At 39.5% G+C, this 17,548-nt stretch overlaps 1 protein-coding gene across 3 annotated transcripts in view; it reads right to left on the bottom strand.

Annotated features, from left to right (window-relative positions):
- ZCCHC24 (zinc finger CCHC-type containing 24) overlaps positions 1–17,548 on the bottom strand; it is a 138,963-nt gene that overhangs the window by 106,849 nt on the left and 14,566 nt on the right. For all 3 annotated transcript variants that reach the window (XR_012633712.1, XM_074907126.1, XM_074907125.1), the window contains exon 2: positions 13,443–13,643. Coding sequence is in view for 2 of the 3 variants with exons in the window: in XM_074907126.1 (XP_074763227.1) it covers positions 13,443–13,643 (201 nt within the window). In the remaining variant the exon portion in view is untranslated. The remainder of the gene's footprint in view (positions 1–13,442; positions 13,644–17,548) is intronic.

Genomic DNA, 17,548 nt, shown 5'->3' with positions numbered 1-17,548 from the left:
TGAAATCTAAAGTTTCAGACATTCTAGGAATCTTTCCTGATTCTTTTTTTTCCAATCTCTGAGAAACTTGATCCACCAGATGGGTGGGAAAGCTTATTGTTTTTTCGTCTGACATCTGGATTTCATTAGCAGACTCATGCATGCTGAATCAGGAATGGGAGCTCAGAAGAAAGCAGATGAGAGTTAAAATTATGTTAATGCTAAAAAAAATTGCCCCATTCTCCTCTTTAACTTTACAAACAAATACAAAATGTGAGTCATGTTGTGAGCTCAGCATAAACAGTACAGCCCATATTAGCTGCACCCACTTACACTGATATATTGTGTCTCAAGAAGCTATAGAGAACATTGTATTATTTACTTATTTATGTCAACATTATTTTTAAAAAAGCCTTTCATTCCATTTCACATTAATACCATCACTGTTCAGATTTATAGTAAGTGTCTCCTGCCTTCTATTTAAATAGATTCAGTATAGTATGCAAGGAATAATTTATCACAAACCATCCATAAAATTATAGTTAAGACTTGGTGCTCAGGAGACTGCTGTAAATGATACCAGCAAGAAAGACAATTTTTAAAAAAGTTTAACAGGAGTGTTAGCAGTGGCCTAAAAGCCAGACTGTTTTTAATTACCATAGCTTTCATTACTGAACAACAGAAATAGTAATACAAGCAGTAATCATCTGTCAGTCCTGTACATGGTGCTATGCTACTCTGGATGACTGCTGGATCTCATTTTGTTTGCTAAGAGTGATGACTGCAGGCATACAACATCCATCTTTACAGCCCACCTTATCCTTCTTCTCCTTCCCCAGTGCACAAGGACCTGTGGCTCACAAGTGCCATGCTATCTAGTCAGAGTCTCTTGTCTTCTAAGGACACTAAGCAGAGATGAGGAGACTCAAAGTATCCTTTGCGACTGGGTCACACAGAAGAAAAGGGATCAACAAGAAGCTTTTGGTCATGTTTTAGATGATCAGATAGGTCTAGCATAAGGAACCAAGCAAAATTACAAAATGGTGAAAAGCTGAGAGGGCATAGTGATTAAAGATCCTAGAGAAAGGCTGAATGTGGAAGTCAGGCCTTCACACTCCTCTGCAAGTCAGCTCAGGAAAACGTACGTCACCTAAACAGGCCACTGTCCCCTCTTCACAGCTTCAGCCTATACATTCGATGTCCACATTACATCATGTAGGATACAACTGTGTAACATACTTAGGTCAGCAGAAAACTGATGGAAAATTTCAGTCCCTAATGCAGAAATGACTAGTGCACTCTAACATCCGAGTATGGTTAGTTTTATATGTGTAACAGCACTCTACGCTATCTTAGGAGATAGAGATATCACCTATCCTGAGAAAGTTATATGCCTGTGACAGGTGAAATGCAGGTGGATATGTATTTCACCTGTCACAGTCATATAACCATCTCAGGATAGGAATGATCCCCTAAATTTACACAAGTAACCATTTTCAAGGAAACCTGAAAACTCCTGGTCTTGATTCTCCACTTTCTCATGTTTTGTGTAAACACTTTGACAAGTGGCAAGCACGGCACAGAATCCAGTGCAACCATTTTGGTGGTGGTTTGCCTTCATGTAACGCATACAGGTAACCTGGCCCAGGGACACCTGACATTACAGGAGGAATTTTTCATGATTCTTGCTAAAAATTATTAAGACAGCAAAGTAGTTTTGTCATTTAGCTCTGATCTATTAAACCTTCTTAACTAGAATTCACAGAAATTCTTTTAAGTAGCAGAGCTCTAACTTGCATTAAGAAATATAAACTTGCATTAAGAAATAATAAAGCCATAAGAAATGACTACTATTAGGTGCTGTTTTTTAAAACTATTTCAACTAAAGCCACCTACCTACTTTAATGATGAATCTCCTTTGATCTCATAGCAAGGCCTTTTTGTTTGCCTTTTGTTTGAAAGGAGCCTTACTCTCCCCCACTTTTTTCTCTTCTAATTTCCTCAACTGTGGAATCAGGTGTTTAGGAGTAACATGACTGCTATATAAAACTATCTTGGAGGTTATCTCTGCTCTTGTGAAGCCTTCTGAGGGCCTCCTTTCCTTGCCCATGTAAGACCCACGGGGTAGCGTGGGTTGGGTGTGGGTAGCTGGGAGGGCTGAGTGTGCACTTGCGCTGGGTGTTCTCGGCTGCCAGGTGGTGTGGGTAGGCTGGCTCAGGTGGAAGTATTGATCTGTCTGGGCTGTTGCAGAGTTTTATCTATAGTTGCACACCTGCAACTTGGGTTAAAATTAGAAATGGACTTGAAAGCAGTATTTTGTATATGAAACCCTTGAACCTGGGAGATGTTCATTGTTACTCTAAACTCATGTCCAAAAATTACAACGTCAGACCATGTCTAAGCCTACTTGAAATGTCCTCTTTCTTTGCAGAATGAAAAAGGAGATGTTCAGAAACACAAAAGATCTCAAAAGGTGCTGCTGTACTCCTATGCACATTTCTGCACAGTCAGAGAATAAGTTTGAAACAAAGAGTAGCAAGTATCTTGTGGAAAATCAGATGCAAATCTGAGGATGAGCTAGTAACCAAGATTACATTGTTTTCAAAACGTCTGCTGTTCCTGCTAAAATCCTGAAATGTTTGAACTTAAGTGCCTGTCTATGGGCTTTATTGCCTTAGCTAATAATTTGGCACTGACCAGGCTCTGAAATGAAAGGTTTATTCTTTGTTTTCTCTAATTACTATACAAATTATTTTTAGCTTTTCTGCCCCATAAAGGAAATTTGGAAGAAAAAGCTTGGTTTTTAAGAGAAAAACAAGCCTCTACAAACCTGGGAAATGTCTCCTTAAATAACATGAGAATGTCAGTAACATGACAGATAATTTCTAGCAGAAAATATAAAATGTTAAGGAACAAAGTTTACAGTAAGGTTATCCTGAGCTTGATGTCCATGAGGCTGATATCCATGCATCAGTATAGCACAAAGACTTGTGTCCCTGATCCATGCAGTGCTGCCTTCTCTCCTGCTTCTGATCCAACTTACTCAGCCAGTCCAAAGGATATATAAAACCCCACAAGGCATAGATGGGCATTAGCTACCTGAGAAACTCTGTTCACATCTCACAGTAGACCTTTTTATAGCTTTAAAAGGGGCCATATCAAAATATATAAGGCTCCTTTTGCATTTATTCACATAAGCCAGATAGAGCAGAATAACACCAATACTTGTGCTATACCAGGTAAATGGAAGAGGGATTAATTTCCATTTAGTATCTTAAGTTCCTGAGGGAAGTGACATAACAGGAGGGAAAGACAGGACTGACTGGTACATCTGGACATCAGGAAAATGAGAGGGGTCCCCTGGGTCGGATTTGTGTCCTCACAATCTACAGACTGACCTGGGACAATCAGAAAAGCAAGGAGAAGCTGAGCTGCCGCTGCTAGCTGTTGCCAGCAGAAACTGTTACTCTGCCTTTAGTGATTTGTTCTCATCCTTCATTGCTTTTGCTATCTGTTTGCCATCTTCCTCCTCCATATAATAAGTTAAAAGGAAAAGGGAGGGAGAGACACGGCAGTTTACTCCCCTAACAGTCCCTTTCTCCTCAACAGCCAGAGCGTGCCCCGTTTATCTGACACCATCCCAGCCTCTGCTCAGACCATGTAAGCCTTCTTTAATTGGGCATGGGGATTATCAGAAAACACATTTTCTTTTTTGAGAAACAAGGAAATGAGGTTCTGTTAAAACTGGGAAGGAGAGTTGAAATATCAATACGTTTGGCTGATGTGAAAATTTTCAGAATTTAAAACCAGAAATGCCAAGACATAAATGATCATTTGGGTAAATGAGGCTTATGAAACACTGGAAAACAATTATTGCAAAACAAATTCAAACCACTGCAAAGTGGTTTCCTCCACTTCAGATGTCCACTTCAACCTCTCCTGCTGTTTCAGCTGAACACCTTGTTGAAACAGTTAGTTTTGTAGAGAAGATTATGTTTGAAAAAAAGTTACTTGATTGACTTTCTAAATATGGATTTACTTTATAAATATGGATAAAATGAAGCTACATTTTTACCGGAAGTGTTTGTGTATGGACATTTTGACAGGTGTTATTTCCAAGGTTTAGGGTCTTTTGTTTTCTGTATTTGTTGTTGTAATAAATGCCTGTTTACTTCAACTTTTATGTTGTAGCAGTATTGTATTTTGCAAGAGTATTTTATTAAAAGCACAGTAAGGAAGGGTTGTGGTAGACATTAGAGCTGGGAGATACAGAGATCCTGAAGAACAATCAATGACCTCTTATTGCAGAGCATGAAAATTTAGTTAATGATCATAGAATCACAGTATCATTAAGTTGGGAAGGGATGTTGAGAGGTGACCAAGTCCAATCTCCTGCTCAAAGCAGGACCAACACTGAGTTCAGGTCAGGTTTCCTAGGGCTTTGTCCAGTCAGATCTTGAACACTTCCACTCACAGATGGAAATTTCACAACCTATATTTCACACAAAACCAAAATAGTTTTACAAAGTGAGAAAACTTGATTTACTTAATCTTCCATTACTCCTTTCTTATCAGTGCAAATGAGGAATTGATAAACTGGTGTGGTTTTGACCTGGTAGTTCTCTCTCCAAATTATCTATCAATCAGCTTGTAGAGGGCTGGACACCAAGCCTTAGTTGCCCTCTCAAGAGAATGCTTGCAGTATTCATTTCCAAGATAAGCACTCAATTATGGTTTATCAAGAGTTTTACTGCAAACTAAGCAAATACCAAATTGTTAGTAAACAGAGTTCAGATTTAGACCAATGCAATAGCTATGTTCAGTCTACTTCAAAGGAGTTTGTAAGTGTCTCAGTGACTTGGGTCTGGTCTGTTGCTCATGGTTTTTAAATATAAATTATGCATGTTTAAGATAATGAGTTGTATTACTAGTACACAGATATACAATAGTAGAAATGTAAGGCTGAGAGATGCTTTGGGATGTACTCTTATTTGTCCCTGACAGGATCACCCATGAAATCCTGATGTATGTTTATCCATACTGTTCTGAAAGTCTTCCAATGACCAAGAGCTTTCCCAGGCACTCTCTTTCAATGCCTCACATGTAGGAAGAGCAGCCTAGTTGAAGTCCGGTGCTCTGGACTCACTAGCTGTGGATCTGGAAAACAAACTGTGCCCTTCATGCAAGGTTTTCTATGTATTTGCAAATTATTAATGTGTCTTTTTGTGGGAGCAAGCAAGACTGGTTCTTCAGTCTTTCAACAGAAGTAATGTTTCAGAGACCTCAAATTAATTTTTCTCCTCTCCAGTCTTCCCTGAATTACTGTGCTCAACTTGCACCCTGATGAGGCTTTACCAGTGCTGAAACCTTATTCAATTTGAATGCCAGGTATCCATAAGGGTTTACATTTAAATGGTATTCTTTTCCTGATATCCACCTTGTTGCCAGTGGACAACCAGCTTGAAATTATCTAGATAGTGAATATACAGATGAGATTCAAAAGTAACCAAAAAGAAGTTGGAAAACCTCAATGAAATTAAATAAAATTCTGTGGTGGGTGATCCTCCAACACCTGTCACACAATCACACAGGACCTGAGACTCCACACCAAGGTCACTGCAAAGACCAAGCAAGCAAGCCCTCTTATGGTATTTGCCTTTATCACATGGGTTTACATTACATTTCCCACAGGAAGAAAAAAAGTGTGAACTGGTATCAGTAATAAAGACTGAATCACAGTAATATTGGGCTTAGTGATGGTGCTGAAGGAGGAGTTTGGTTTTGGCGGGTCTTCCAGACTTTGGAGAATGCAAATTGAGTAGTATGCTAGACAGGAAGGGGGCACAGACACAGTTTGCTAGGTATTTCTGGATTTGGTTTTTTTGTTTGTTTTTTCACTAACTGCTCTTATTCTGGTATGTTAGGGTTCAGTATCTTCTTTCCAAGTATCCAGTTTACCAAACAACTGGACATAAATGCCACATATTATAGCCACAGTTTCAAAACTAGTACTTTGGGAGTATGCTCTCAAAGCAGGGCTGTTTGGATCCCCTCTACACATAGAGCTGTCTGAATTACTTGCCTCTGTGATAAATGGTTTAAATCAATGATATGCACAGCTTATTCAGAATTTCCAAAACAGAGTGCAATGGGTATTTTCCGATGTTTCAGACTGTTAAACAGCTTACATTTCCAGAAGTAAAATGGATGTAACAAAATTACAGCCCACCATACTTTTGTTACAAAATTTCTGCAAGTCTTCATAACAAAAGTAGAAATTATTTGAGAAAATATATCTAGCTAATCTCAGAAACTCTGAGAAAACTTGGCAGGACTTAAATTCAAGCATACGAGGAAAAAAAAACCCTGCAATAAATTCTATAGTATATTTAATATCGTGGAGTTGTCAAAGTGGCTGCATGTGGTAAAAAATAATTTTAAAATCTTAACCAAGTCCAAATCCTCTAAAATAATTTTATGCAGCTTCTGAGCAGAAAAATATTAATAAATGAATATAGTGTGTTGTACATAAACAAGACTTTTGAGACCCTCAAATTCTTCCAGTATGTTATAACGTGAAAGTTTAGTATGTGCACAGGTATTTAGAGAATAAACATCTAAGAATTACAATTTCTCACAGAGATATATTTAGGTGAAGAAATATGCACTATACCAAATGGGTTAATGTATCAAAATGTATTTCAAAGCTAGAGAACCAAGGGGCTGGGTATATATAGATTTGTTTCCTGGAGTGCCACAGACAGTTTGAAAACAATTACATATAGCAGAGATTAACAACTTTTTCCTCCTTGCCATACAGGAATACAGGTTTTCTTTCAGTACTGGTCTTATGCAAATCAGTGCTACTGCACCAGAGATGAGTTTAGATGTTGTTTTCTTTTATTATGTATCCCATATTTTCATCTTTGCCTCTGTAAGAGAAATACTAATTTTGGTGATTCAAGTCAGGGATTCCACTGTCAGGCCTGTAATAACTCTCTAAGCCAACAGAATTGACGCATAAACAGGAGAGACCTGTACAGAACCAGATCAAATGCTAGTAAGTATACTCTGATGAAAAACTATGGTGGAACCAGCAAGATTGAGCCATACAGGGTTTTAGATTCCTGAGAGACTGGGGAGATTGAGCCCTCATCCTATAACTGAAGAATAATACCCATATTTCACTCAGTTCAATGGAGAAAAGATGCGTTTATTTGGAAACCATCACCCAATATCCAAAAGACTGCTGTAAAATGTAGCAGCTATCAAAAAATATTATTTTCAGAGTAGATTTTAAGATTTTTCAGCGTCTATGATCTCCTTTAATTCCAGAGGTCTCTGAAACATCATCTTCCACTTAAAAAGAAAAATAAACTTCAAGACATTTTTGTTTTGTTTTTTTTTTTTTTTTTTAATTAAGATCTCTAAGCTAAAAACCAGAAAGGTAAAATCTTTCTGTCTTTGTAAAGATGGTAGCTTGTTCTTTACTGCCGTCTTAGCCAGCCTTTGTTACCTGGAGAAAGCACAACTGTGGACTCCTTCAATATTGTGGATATTTGAGATCTTTCCACAACCTTAAGACACAAGGCAAATCAGATTAATGTTTCAGGCCTGAGAGTCACTGCAATCTTGAAGACAAATAAATAGCCGCCTGCTGAGCCAGCTCCACTGTATCTGACCACAGGGAGGGACAGCTTCAGGGCAGTATGATCTGGCAGATCAAGCTATGGACTAAGAAGAAAGGACTAAACTCAGCTTGACACTGATTTCTTCCACATCCTGCATGAAACCACAAAAGCAAATCTATGAAAACTCAAGCAGCCACAGTAATTACCTACTGCTCCCATTGACTTGAACAAGTGTTCTCAAGGTACATCAGTTTTACAGGATCTGCTTCAAAGATCACTGTTGGCCTAATTAATATGGGCCATGCCATACATTTCATTCACAGATTTAAAAATGCACTGCAAAATAAGGCTAATATTGTTTCCCATTACATTTCGTCTGTGGCAGTATGTCTGTGCTTCACTGAGCATGCACACGCGTTTTCCTCTACGAGTACAATGTAAAATTGGGAAAGACGCTGTGTTAACACTTCCGTGTCTCCCAGGGACTGGACTAAATAGTTGCAGTGCATGAAGGATCTGACTGCAGAACAGAGACATTTGCCCATTTTGGTTTGTTTTTTCCCCATTAAGTCTGCATGGTGTGAGAGTTCCTTGCCTGTGTAGAAATTTACAGGAATTGTCAGGAAGATTTTTTCAGAAAGCTTGGCACTGGCACAGGGATCAGAGCAGTCTTCTCGTTCAGCATTCAGAAAAACACGGCTGGAGCCATGTATTTTCTGAGTGACTAGGTCTGCACATATTTTCACAAAAGAATTTGACAGAACTTGAATAAAATTAAGACAGAGAGACCAGTAGATGGGACTGGAGGAAACACAAGGTAGAGCAGTTTGGAGACTCTGAAGACAGAGATGCTTTGCTGGAGCTCTGAGCTGGGACCTCTACAAGTACAAACTTTGTTGCTGTCTTTGCTGTTAATCCATTACTGCCCAAATTAACAAGAGGAACAACATATGCAATAAGTGAGGTCTAGGATCTGTGTCAACATATTTCCTTCCCCAAGAAGATTTTGAACTATGGCAAAGGTTCAATCACTCAGCAACTTCTTAGAACCTGAAGCAGGTGTTTTGTTCATAAATGTCCATATATACTGTATCTAATTCCATATCCCGTTATCCTGTACTTCCTGTATATTGAACCTATATGATAGGTCTGAGTTTAGGGTCACAACATCATGGAAGGGTAGTAATGTCGATAACATCCCTATACTGTAAAGGGCCAAGATTCATTTTGTATAGGCCATGCAAAGTATAAGCAAACCCACTGTTTATGTTTTGTAGGGTTTAAAAATATAGAATACAGTGACAATGGGTGAAAAGGGACAAAGTAACTTTTTTTAAAAAGTTTTCTATGAGTTTCTATATCTGCTAGATAAATGTCATAAAGAGTCATATCTTCACTAGAGCTCATAATTATTTGTCCTGGCAAGGAAAAGAAAACATATGGTTATCATGCATATGTAAGATAAACACCGGCACAGTACCTCTGAGTTCACAAATAAGTAAACAAAGTTTTAATAAATCTATATTCATATATATTTATAAATCATGCAACTAACCACCAGTAAGCCAGATAGGAAAATACTCTCAACCCTCACATTTCTTGCTCTTTAAAGAGAAATATTTTGTATATTTGTCTGCATTGTCAATGATAATTTAAGAATGTCACTCTATTAAGTTTAAGAGCACTGCTTTTAACCTTTATTCTCTGGACATTCTTCATTCAAGTCAGCGAGAGGTCTGTATGTGAAAGAACATCAGAGAGGCATGACTAAGATGTTACCATCTGTTTTGCCAATTATTAGGCCTAGCATAAAGGACACAGCCAGCATAAAGATGAACCAATAACCAAATTGTATTTGATACAAAAGGGTCAGTACATGGGTGAGCACTGGGGGTACAAACAAGTCAGTCGGATTATACATAACTGACATCAATCCCACTGATCCCAACAACAACACCACACAACCAACAATGGGTGGAATAAATGGTGACACGCAGTCTCCCATAGAAGGGACAGGAGACAACTGAGTCAACAAACCAAATACATAAGACCAAGGAAGCCACATACCGAATCTCTACACAGCCCACCTTTACAAAAGCCAGACCTGACTGGAGCCCAGCCCCAGGGAGGCAGGAGGGCCTTCCCCAACAAGAAACTCTGCAAAGTGCATCCACCTCACAGACAGACACTGCCCCTTCCTGCAAGTGGTCCCAGCTTTTATCCCTAAGTGGGACACCTGACCTTTGTTTACTTAATGCGGGACTCCCGGGGCTCGTTTACCTCATGGCTCTCCCTGCAAGGCCGGCCGCACCCTGGAGGGAAGCTTAAAGGTAAACTCACCCCCCTTTGTGAAGGGTTGGGGGAATCACCCACATGTCAACCTTCATTTGGGGCTTGGGGTTGAAACCCCAGCATTTCACCATCTAAGCCACTGAGACTCAAAAACTAGTTCAGAGAAAACGTAGGTATGCTACAAAGATGACACTAAAGATAAAAAGCGCTGCTTTTCATAGATGTAATAATTGCAATAAAATTTTTGCAAATGTAGGTAAATTGGGAAAGATTAACTGCAATCATAACATTGCTCTCATTTCTGGTAATTTCTAAAACAGAAAACACACTTTCTATCACTGTGGATCACAAAAACTACATGCTAAAATAATAGAAGTTTGCTAAATCCCTTTTCAATTTCCAAACAGATCATTTTAGACAGGATATTGGACAAACTGCAGATACCTAAGGTACTCAAATACTAAGGCTGGACTTTTTTGTTTATAATTATTTAACCTCCTAGAATATGATCATCCCTTAAGATACAGATCTGAATCAATACATGTATTTTCATCAGTATGGTATACCACCAACTTTTACAGTAAGAGAAAAAGAACACGTGCCCTTACAGTGTTTGTAACAAGCAGAATTAAGGGAGGATATAAAGTCTCAAAGTTGTTATACAATTTCTTTGTTATGAAGGAAAAACTCCATAAAATATCCTGTTTCAAAATCTGTTTCTTATTAGGCAGTTACATGAAAAGAAAATAAAAATACTGTATGATTTACTGATATGCATCTTGTTCAAATCAGATTAGTTTATCTCTTTTCTCTATTCAGATTTAAGTATTTTAAAAACGCATAGCTACAGCCCTTTTTTGGTAGGATTTGCAAAACAACTGTCATTTTTGACAGCGCTTGCAAAACTAAGCATCAAAATCTAAACTATTAAGTAGTACATATAATGTACAAATTAAGAAAGCAGTTATTGTCAAAGGCAGTGGTAACAAACAGGGTCTTTCTGACAAAGGCCTGATCCCGCCATTGGAGGTCCTTTCTTGTGCACAATGCTTTCAATGTTTTGAACAGAACTCGTGCACACAGGGTCATCCCCTGTAGATCTGTCCTCAGATTTAGATAACATAAGGGAAGTAAGTTTCTGTGAAGGCCTGTCTGCTTGTTTTCAAGAAAGCACTTACATGCTGCCTAGATCATATAATGCTTGTGTCAGAAATCTGCAATAAAGAACTAATTCCATATCATCTGTTCCTTAAGTAATATAAACTCTGATCTATACAAACAGATATCTGTGCACACAGCAAGAGGCACTGATGAGATCTGTTCTGGGGTGCCATACGTACAGGTAGTCATGCACAGACAAGGAGATGAAAAGCACAAGAGGACAGCCATGAGGACTGGGGAAAAGAGAGTCTGTCTACTTTTTGCAAGGAAACAGAGAAAACTTGGCTTGGTTAGTCCTACAGAATGAATGCTGAGAGACTATACGATTGCAGTCTATTAATACATCCTGAGATAAACACCAAGGAGGGAGAAGATCTATTTCAGTGGACGACAATGTTGGCAGGAGAACGAATGACTACTAAGTGGCCATTAGTTACACTTATCCTGGAAACTGGGCAATTTTTAATTAGGAGAGGACTGAGGTTCTGGTGCAGCTTCCCACATCAGCAAGAGTGAGGTCAAAATGCTGAAATACTTCCCAACCAAAATCTGACCAGTTTACAGAAGAGGCATTATGATACGGCTGCCTGTAACTGTAGAAGGCCATGTGCAGTGCAAGCAGATGCCTCCTGGTCCGGTGTTCCTTCAATCCTTGCTCACTAGCTCATAGACCAGCCACAGTCTTTTCATTTCCTGGTTCACACAGAAATTAAAGACATTACTAGTGAAATCTTAAAAAAAGAATACACAGGATGTGCAATTTAAGTGAATTAATCTTCCTACAGGACCCTTATTTTGTTTGCATGTCCTGGATTTCTATGGGTATGTCAATTTTATTTAACTGTTCTTTAATCCCTAGTGTCTCAAACTGTAAAAATACCTATATGAAATAACGCATTACTGCTCCAACACTGACACGTTCACTTGGGACCATCTGTGCAAGCTGCAGCTTGCACTTATTGATCGTCAAGAGACCTGCTGCATTCACTTTGTTTCTTACGTAGCACAGCACAGCCATCTCCCCCAGTTCAGCACACTCTCTCATGCTGCCGCATATTTAGTAGTTGCAGTTTTAATCCTCTTGTTAAGAAATGTATGCTATTACACGGTCCTATCTCTGTTTTGCGGTAACATGCTATACTAAGTACATTAAACACAGAAGTATGCAAACCAGAGTATTTTTGATCTCCTAGCAAAAAAAATGTCATAGTGTTTTTCTTAAAGAAAACTGCCTTACTCAACATATATTGAAATAAAAATGGTTTTGAGTGCCATACCCAAGACTGCAAATGTGCTTCGATTCCACAGCTTTCATTAGAATTAATGAAAAATATACAGCTAAAGTCCTTGAAGAAAACAGTTTAGTCTACACATAATAGCAGGAGGAATATATGTAGTTAAAGCTCATATGACATTAGAACTGATTTCATGCTGACCTTGCTCAGCTGGCAGATGCTTTTCTGCCTGTGTTTTGGATTATGTATGTCTGTCTGACATCCTAAACTGTGAATTAACTGTAGTTTGATTTAAGCAGATCAGTTCTGCTGAAAGTCACATATTAAGAGAGTAGGAAGTTAAGTTGTAGTGAAGTGGATGCCTGTAATGTCCACATCTGTATTTCTAGAGTATTGGCAGCACTTAAATTTCCTTGGGACTCTACACAGAATATTGTTGGAATTGTGAAAAGTTTAAGCCAGCAACACGACTGCATCCAGCTGAAACTTGAGAGGATGGAGAAACCTTGCATACTGTTGCTTGGGGCCTCAGGAAAAAAAATTGCCCATTTGTGAGTGATTTTAGTGCACACTGGTTTATACCTCTTTTCTAAGGAAATAAATATTGCCAGCTTTGCCAGTACAAAAAAGTTCTAGGAGTCCAAAACCACCACATCTTGCCAAGTACAGCAAACCTCTTCGGTGAAACAAAAGACAGAAATACTTGGAGCTTTTACTGCAACACTGATTCAAAGTTCTCATCCAGTGTAATGCTTTCTTCTCCTTTAGCATATGTAACTTGTTACATTTTTATTAAGTGCCATTGCCAAACTGACTGTACAGTGCACTGCTTGAAAATGTATTTTACACAATCTCTGTGATAGAAAATGACATAGTAGCCATTTTTAAGGTTTTCAAAATCTACTTATTCGTGTGCCTAGATTAATAAGTTTTGTAATGCTTATTTGGTAAATGAAATAGCATATTTCTTCCGTCAGCATTATGATAAAAGATTAAAAGAATATACGGCTAGTTTGTCACTTTCAAGATATTTCTTCAGTGCTACTCACTCTAAAGAAGTATATCAGTCAAATGATCTGTTACTATATCAAGGAATGGTGAAGATTTCCACAAAGATTTTTCCAGAATATTGTATATTCCTTACCTGTGGGCAGTCTTTGATGTAGTGTCCCTTGTTAAAGCAGAGGTGGCACAGGTAGTTAGGAGGTGGCCTCTTGCTGGGTTTTCTGGCTTCTGAAGAAAGGGACAGGTCAGAGAAATGCTCAGTGAGGGAGCTTAACCCATCCACAATGTTATTGAGAGAGCCATAAGGCGATACACTCTTGTACAGACTGCTGCTCAGAGCCTGCAAAAGAAAAGAAAAAAGTCACATGAAACACAGTACCGTATTAAGGATTGTTCTGAGATTGATTGAGTAGAGGAAGGATAAAAATAGCAGATAAAAATGTGTTGTTTTTTTTTTTTTTTTTTCATTAGGAACATGGCTACATATTTGAGGAGAGCCATTAATAAAGAGGTTTCATGAAGGCAGTGCAATGGAGCTGGTTACCCCACTGCTGAGGTAACTACTGAGCTTGCCAAGGTTCACTTAGTCCAACCTTTCTACTAGGTACAGTTATGGTACGGCTAGAATATGCAGGCAAAAAACTTAAAGAACAACCCAAAAAAGGGAACGTTTTTGTGTCCAAAACTATTTACACAAACAGTACTGAAATCAGGGAAAGGAAAAGAACACCAAGAAAAATTTAAATTCTTAATTTCCAATCTGGTTAATGAGACAATCAACACAGAGTGCCATATTCAAACAATAATAAGAAACATTCAGATCTACATCTGTCTTGGATTTTCTAAGGGGAAACCTGCTGTGGTTTAAACATTTCCTGATAAACAGTAAACACCTAGCTTTTGTACTTCACCTCAATGGAATCTTCACTCTCTCAAACTGCAAATCGAAATCAGGAGCTCCTAATTTGCCATTCAGTAGTTTTAGAACAGCAGGAAACCCATAATCACCTAAATAGCTAATCTCCCTAATGGAGATAACAAGGATTCATTCACAATGTGTTAAGGCTCAACAGAAACAGTGTAGGAGGAGTTTTAAAAGCAAATAATAACTTCAAAAAAACCCAACATGTTAATGAATCACTGTAGAAACAGAACCAACTATTGACAGTCCTCTCCACCCTAAAATGATGAGACCTATTTCATAGGGTGTTTCCATGTTAGGTCTGATACACCTCACAGTAATGCTATGCTCATGTAATTCAGGCATCAGAGAATAACTGCTGGTTTATGGGAAAGTGAGGTAAGAAGAGGTCCAATCTGTGCCTCTGTGGAGACCTTGCTTTCAGTGCTGTTAAATCTGAATATTTCAATAGTCTTTATATATGTCACATACGCTTATATATGTTATATACATATGGTAGATGTGCACTGAAATTCATTTAGAGTTTGTGAAATAAATCTGAAATGGAATTACATTTGCCTCAGAGATCTCAAACATTCAGGATGCCCGTACAGTGAGTGCATTTTCTGGGTGACAGTCACCTACCGAAAGAATCATGTTGAAGCTCTAGGCACAATTACCTGGATGAGTCCCAACTATCATTGAATCTCATCCCACTGCAGATGGTGTATACTGTAAATAAAAATTCAGCCTAAGTGGCAAGCCACTGCCATACAGATAATCTGCTTCACCCACCCTCGCTATAGTCAAACACAACATGTTGAGCTCCACTGACCCCTCTTACAAAGCTGAAGCTGGTGCATGGCAGCAGGATCAATTCAAAGGGCCACAGAGCAGAGTCTATTCTCACAATGGACTTCACACATGTCCTGGCACTGAAGCGCCCATCATTTTACCTGCAGCGCAGCATAGTTCTGTGCCGATGCAAAATGTTCTGGCTGCTGAGAGAAGAATCAGCCACATTGTATCAGGTGTTAAACTTGTGCATTTTAAAAGGAAAAGCAGTATCAAAAACTAACAAAAAGGTTTTAGCTGCTTTAGCCATCAAGCAACCAAAGATACCTTCAACAGTCACTGGAGTTTATTTTCTAGGATTTATTGGACACTACTGGAATGAGAAATTCTTGGCATCACATTGTTAAAAGGAAGGGGAAGTGCTATGGATGCCAAAATAGTATTAATTAAGGGCCTTCAAGAAGTTTTTGTCTCCCTAGGAGCCACTTTCTCTTACATACACTTGGAATAATACAAAATCTTTCTTTGTAAGAGCCCTTCTTGCCAAGAGATTCTTAAAGTACTTCACATGCATTACACCCATCAGTAACTTTGCAAATTCTCTATTATCAGATTTTTATAGAATCATGGGTGTATAGACACACAATGTGTGAAATCCCAAATTTTCTACCCATTGCTGAAATCTAGTACATCCCCTGGGGATGTAGAATATATAACTCCTGCTCACCAGGAGGCTGCTATTTCTGTTCCCAGGGCCAACCCAGTGACAAAAATAAGCATATCTATCTGCTGCCTTCAGCAGGCTTTGAATTGGACTTAAGATCAAGGGTAGGGAGGCTCTGCAGAGAGACCTAGATGGGTTGGAGCGATGGGTTAAGGCCAACTGTATGAGTTTCAATAAGGCCAAATGCCAGAGGCTGCCCTTGGGCCACAACAACCCCCAGCAGCGCTACAGGCTTGGGGAGGAGTGGCTGGAGAGCTGCCAGTCAGAGAGGGACCTGGGGGGGTTGATTGACAGCCAGCTGAACAGGAACCAGCAGTGTGCCCAGGTGGCCAAGAAGGCCAATGGCATCCTGGCTTGTGTCAGCAATAGTGTTGTCAGCAGGAACAGGGAAGTGATCTTACCCCTGTACTCGGCACTGGTGAGGCCACACCTCTATGACTGTGTTCAGTTTTGGGCCCCTCACTACAAAAAGTATATTGAATGACTCGAGCATGTCCAGAGAAGGGCAACAGAGCTGGTGCAGGGTCTGGAGCACAGGTCTGATGGGGAGCGGCTGAGGGAACTGGGGTTGTTTAGTCTGGAGAAGAGGAGGCTGAGGGGAGACCTCATCACCCTCTACAGCTACCTGAAAGGAGGGTGCAGAGAGCTGGGAATGAGCCTCTTTAACCAAGTAATAAGCAATAGGACAAGAGGTAATGGCCTCAAGCTGCTCCAGGGAAGGTTTAGACTGGATATTAGGAAGCATTTCTTTACTGAACGGGTTGTTGGGCATTGGAATGGGCTGCCCAAGGAGGTGGTGGAGTCCCCATCCCTGGAGGTGTTCAGAGTCGACATAGCACTGAGGGATATGGTGTAGTTGGGAATTGTCAATGTTACGTTAATGGTTGGACTGGATGATCTTCAAGGTCTTTTCCAACCTTGATGATTCTGTGATTCTGTAAGCTCACAGTGGTGACTATTTTCTTTTCTACATACCCTTTACATTGAGCTATTACCCCCATTATAAGGGAGCAATATGACAGCAGGACTGGATATTAGGTAATTCACCAACCCTTCTTGGCATGTTTCAGGTCAAAACAGATACCTAAGGGTTGCAATGACCACAGTTTTGCCCACTGTCAGCAAACATTTACAAAATTTTGTTTGTTTCAACCATGGTAGCCAGAAGCCTTGTCGATGGCCAGGATCCCATCAAACTATAGGCTGTACTGACAGTGCATCATAATCTTAGCACCCACCAATGGCTCTGTGGCAAAAGCATGATACATGGCTCTGAAAGTGGCCAGCTGGTTCAGCTGGCAGGGCAATTGTGTGATCTGTGCCAAAGCTGGACATGCCAAAACATCCAGTCTACACATGCCACCATGAAATACCTCCCTATAATCATCTTGAGGCCCAGTGTTAAAAAAGGAAAAGACACAAACATAACATCCCAGAAGATGACAGTAAAGGAGAAGATGGACATTGCTGATGTCGCTGGTGCTTCAAAGAACAATTAATTCATTAAGGGAAATTCCTAGACTATTGCAAGATGCAGCCCATCCCTCCTGGTATAGAGTCAGGCAAACCACTTCAGCAGTTCCTGCCAATCTGACCTGGAAAATGATCTTAAATCAGTTTAACTCTGACTCAATGTGAAAAACACATCAATCTGGCATTTGAAAGATGCTATAAAGAGCACCAGCACAAACGGTGCTACATCCTGTTGCTAGCTGTGGAAATCTCCAGTTCTTCAGAAGATGATGAGGAAAAAAGACGTTCCAAAAAAACAAGTCATATAATAAGGGTGGTGGTGGGAAAGTTCACCCTGGCCCCTGGAATCAAA

Source organism: Athene noctua, chromosome 5 (genome assembly GCF_965140245.1).
Source record: "Athene noctua chromosome 5, bAthNoc1.hap1.1, whole genome shotgun sequence".
Taxonomy (NCBI): Eukaryota; Metazoa; Chordata; class Aves; order Strigiformes; family Strigidae; genus Athene; species Athene noctua.
This window is presented reverse-complemented; position numbering and strand designations above follow the sequence as displayed.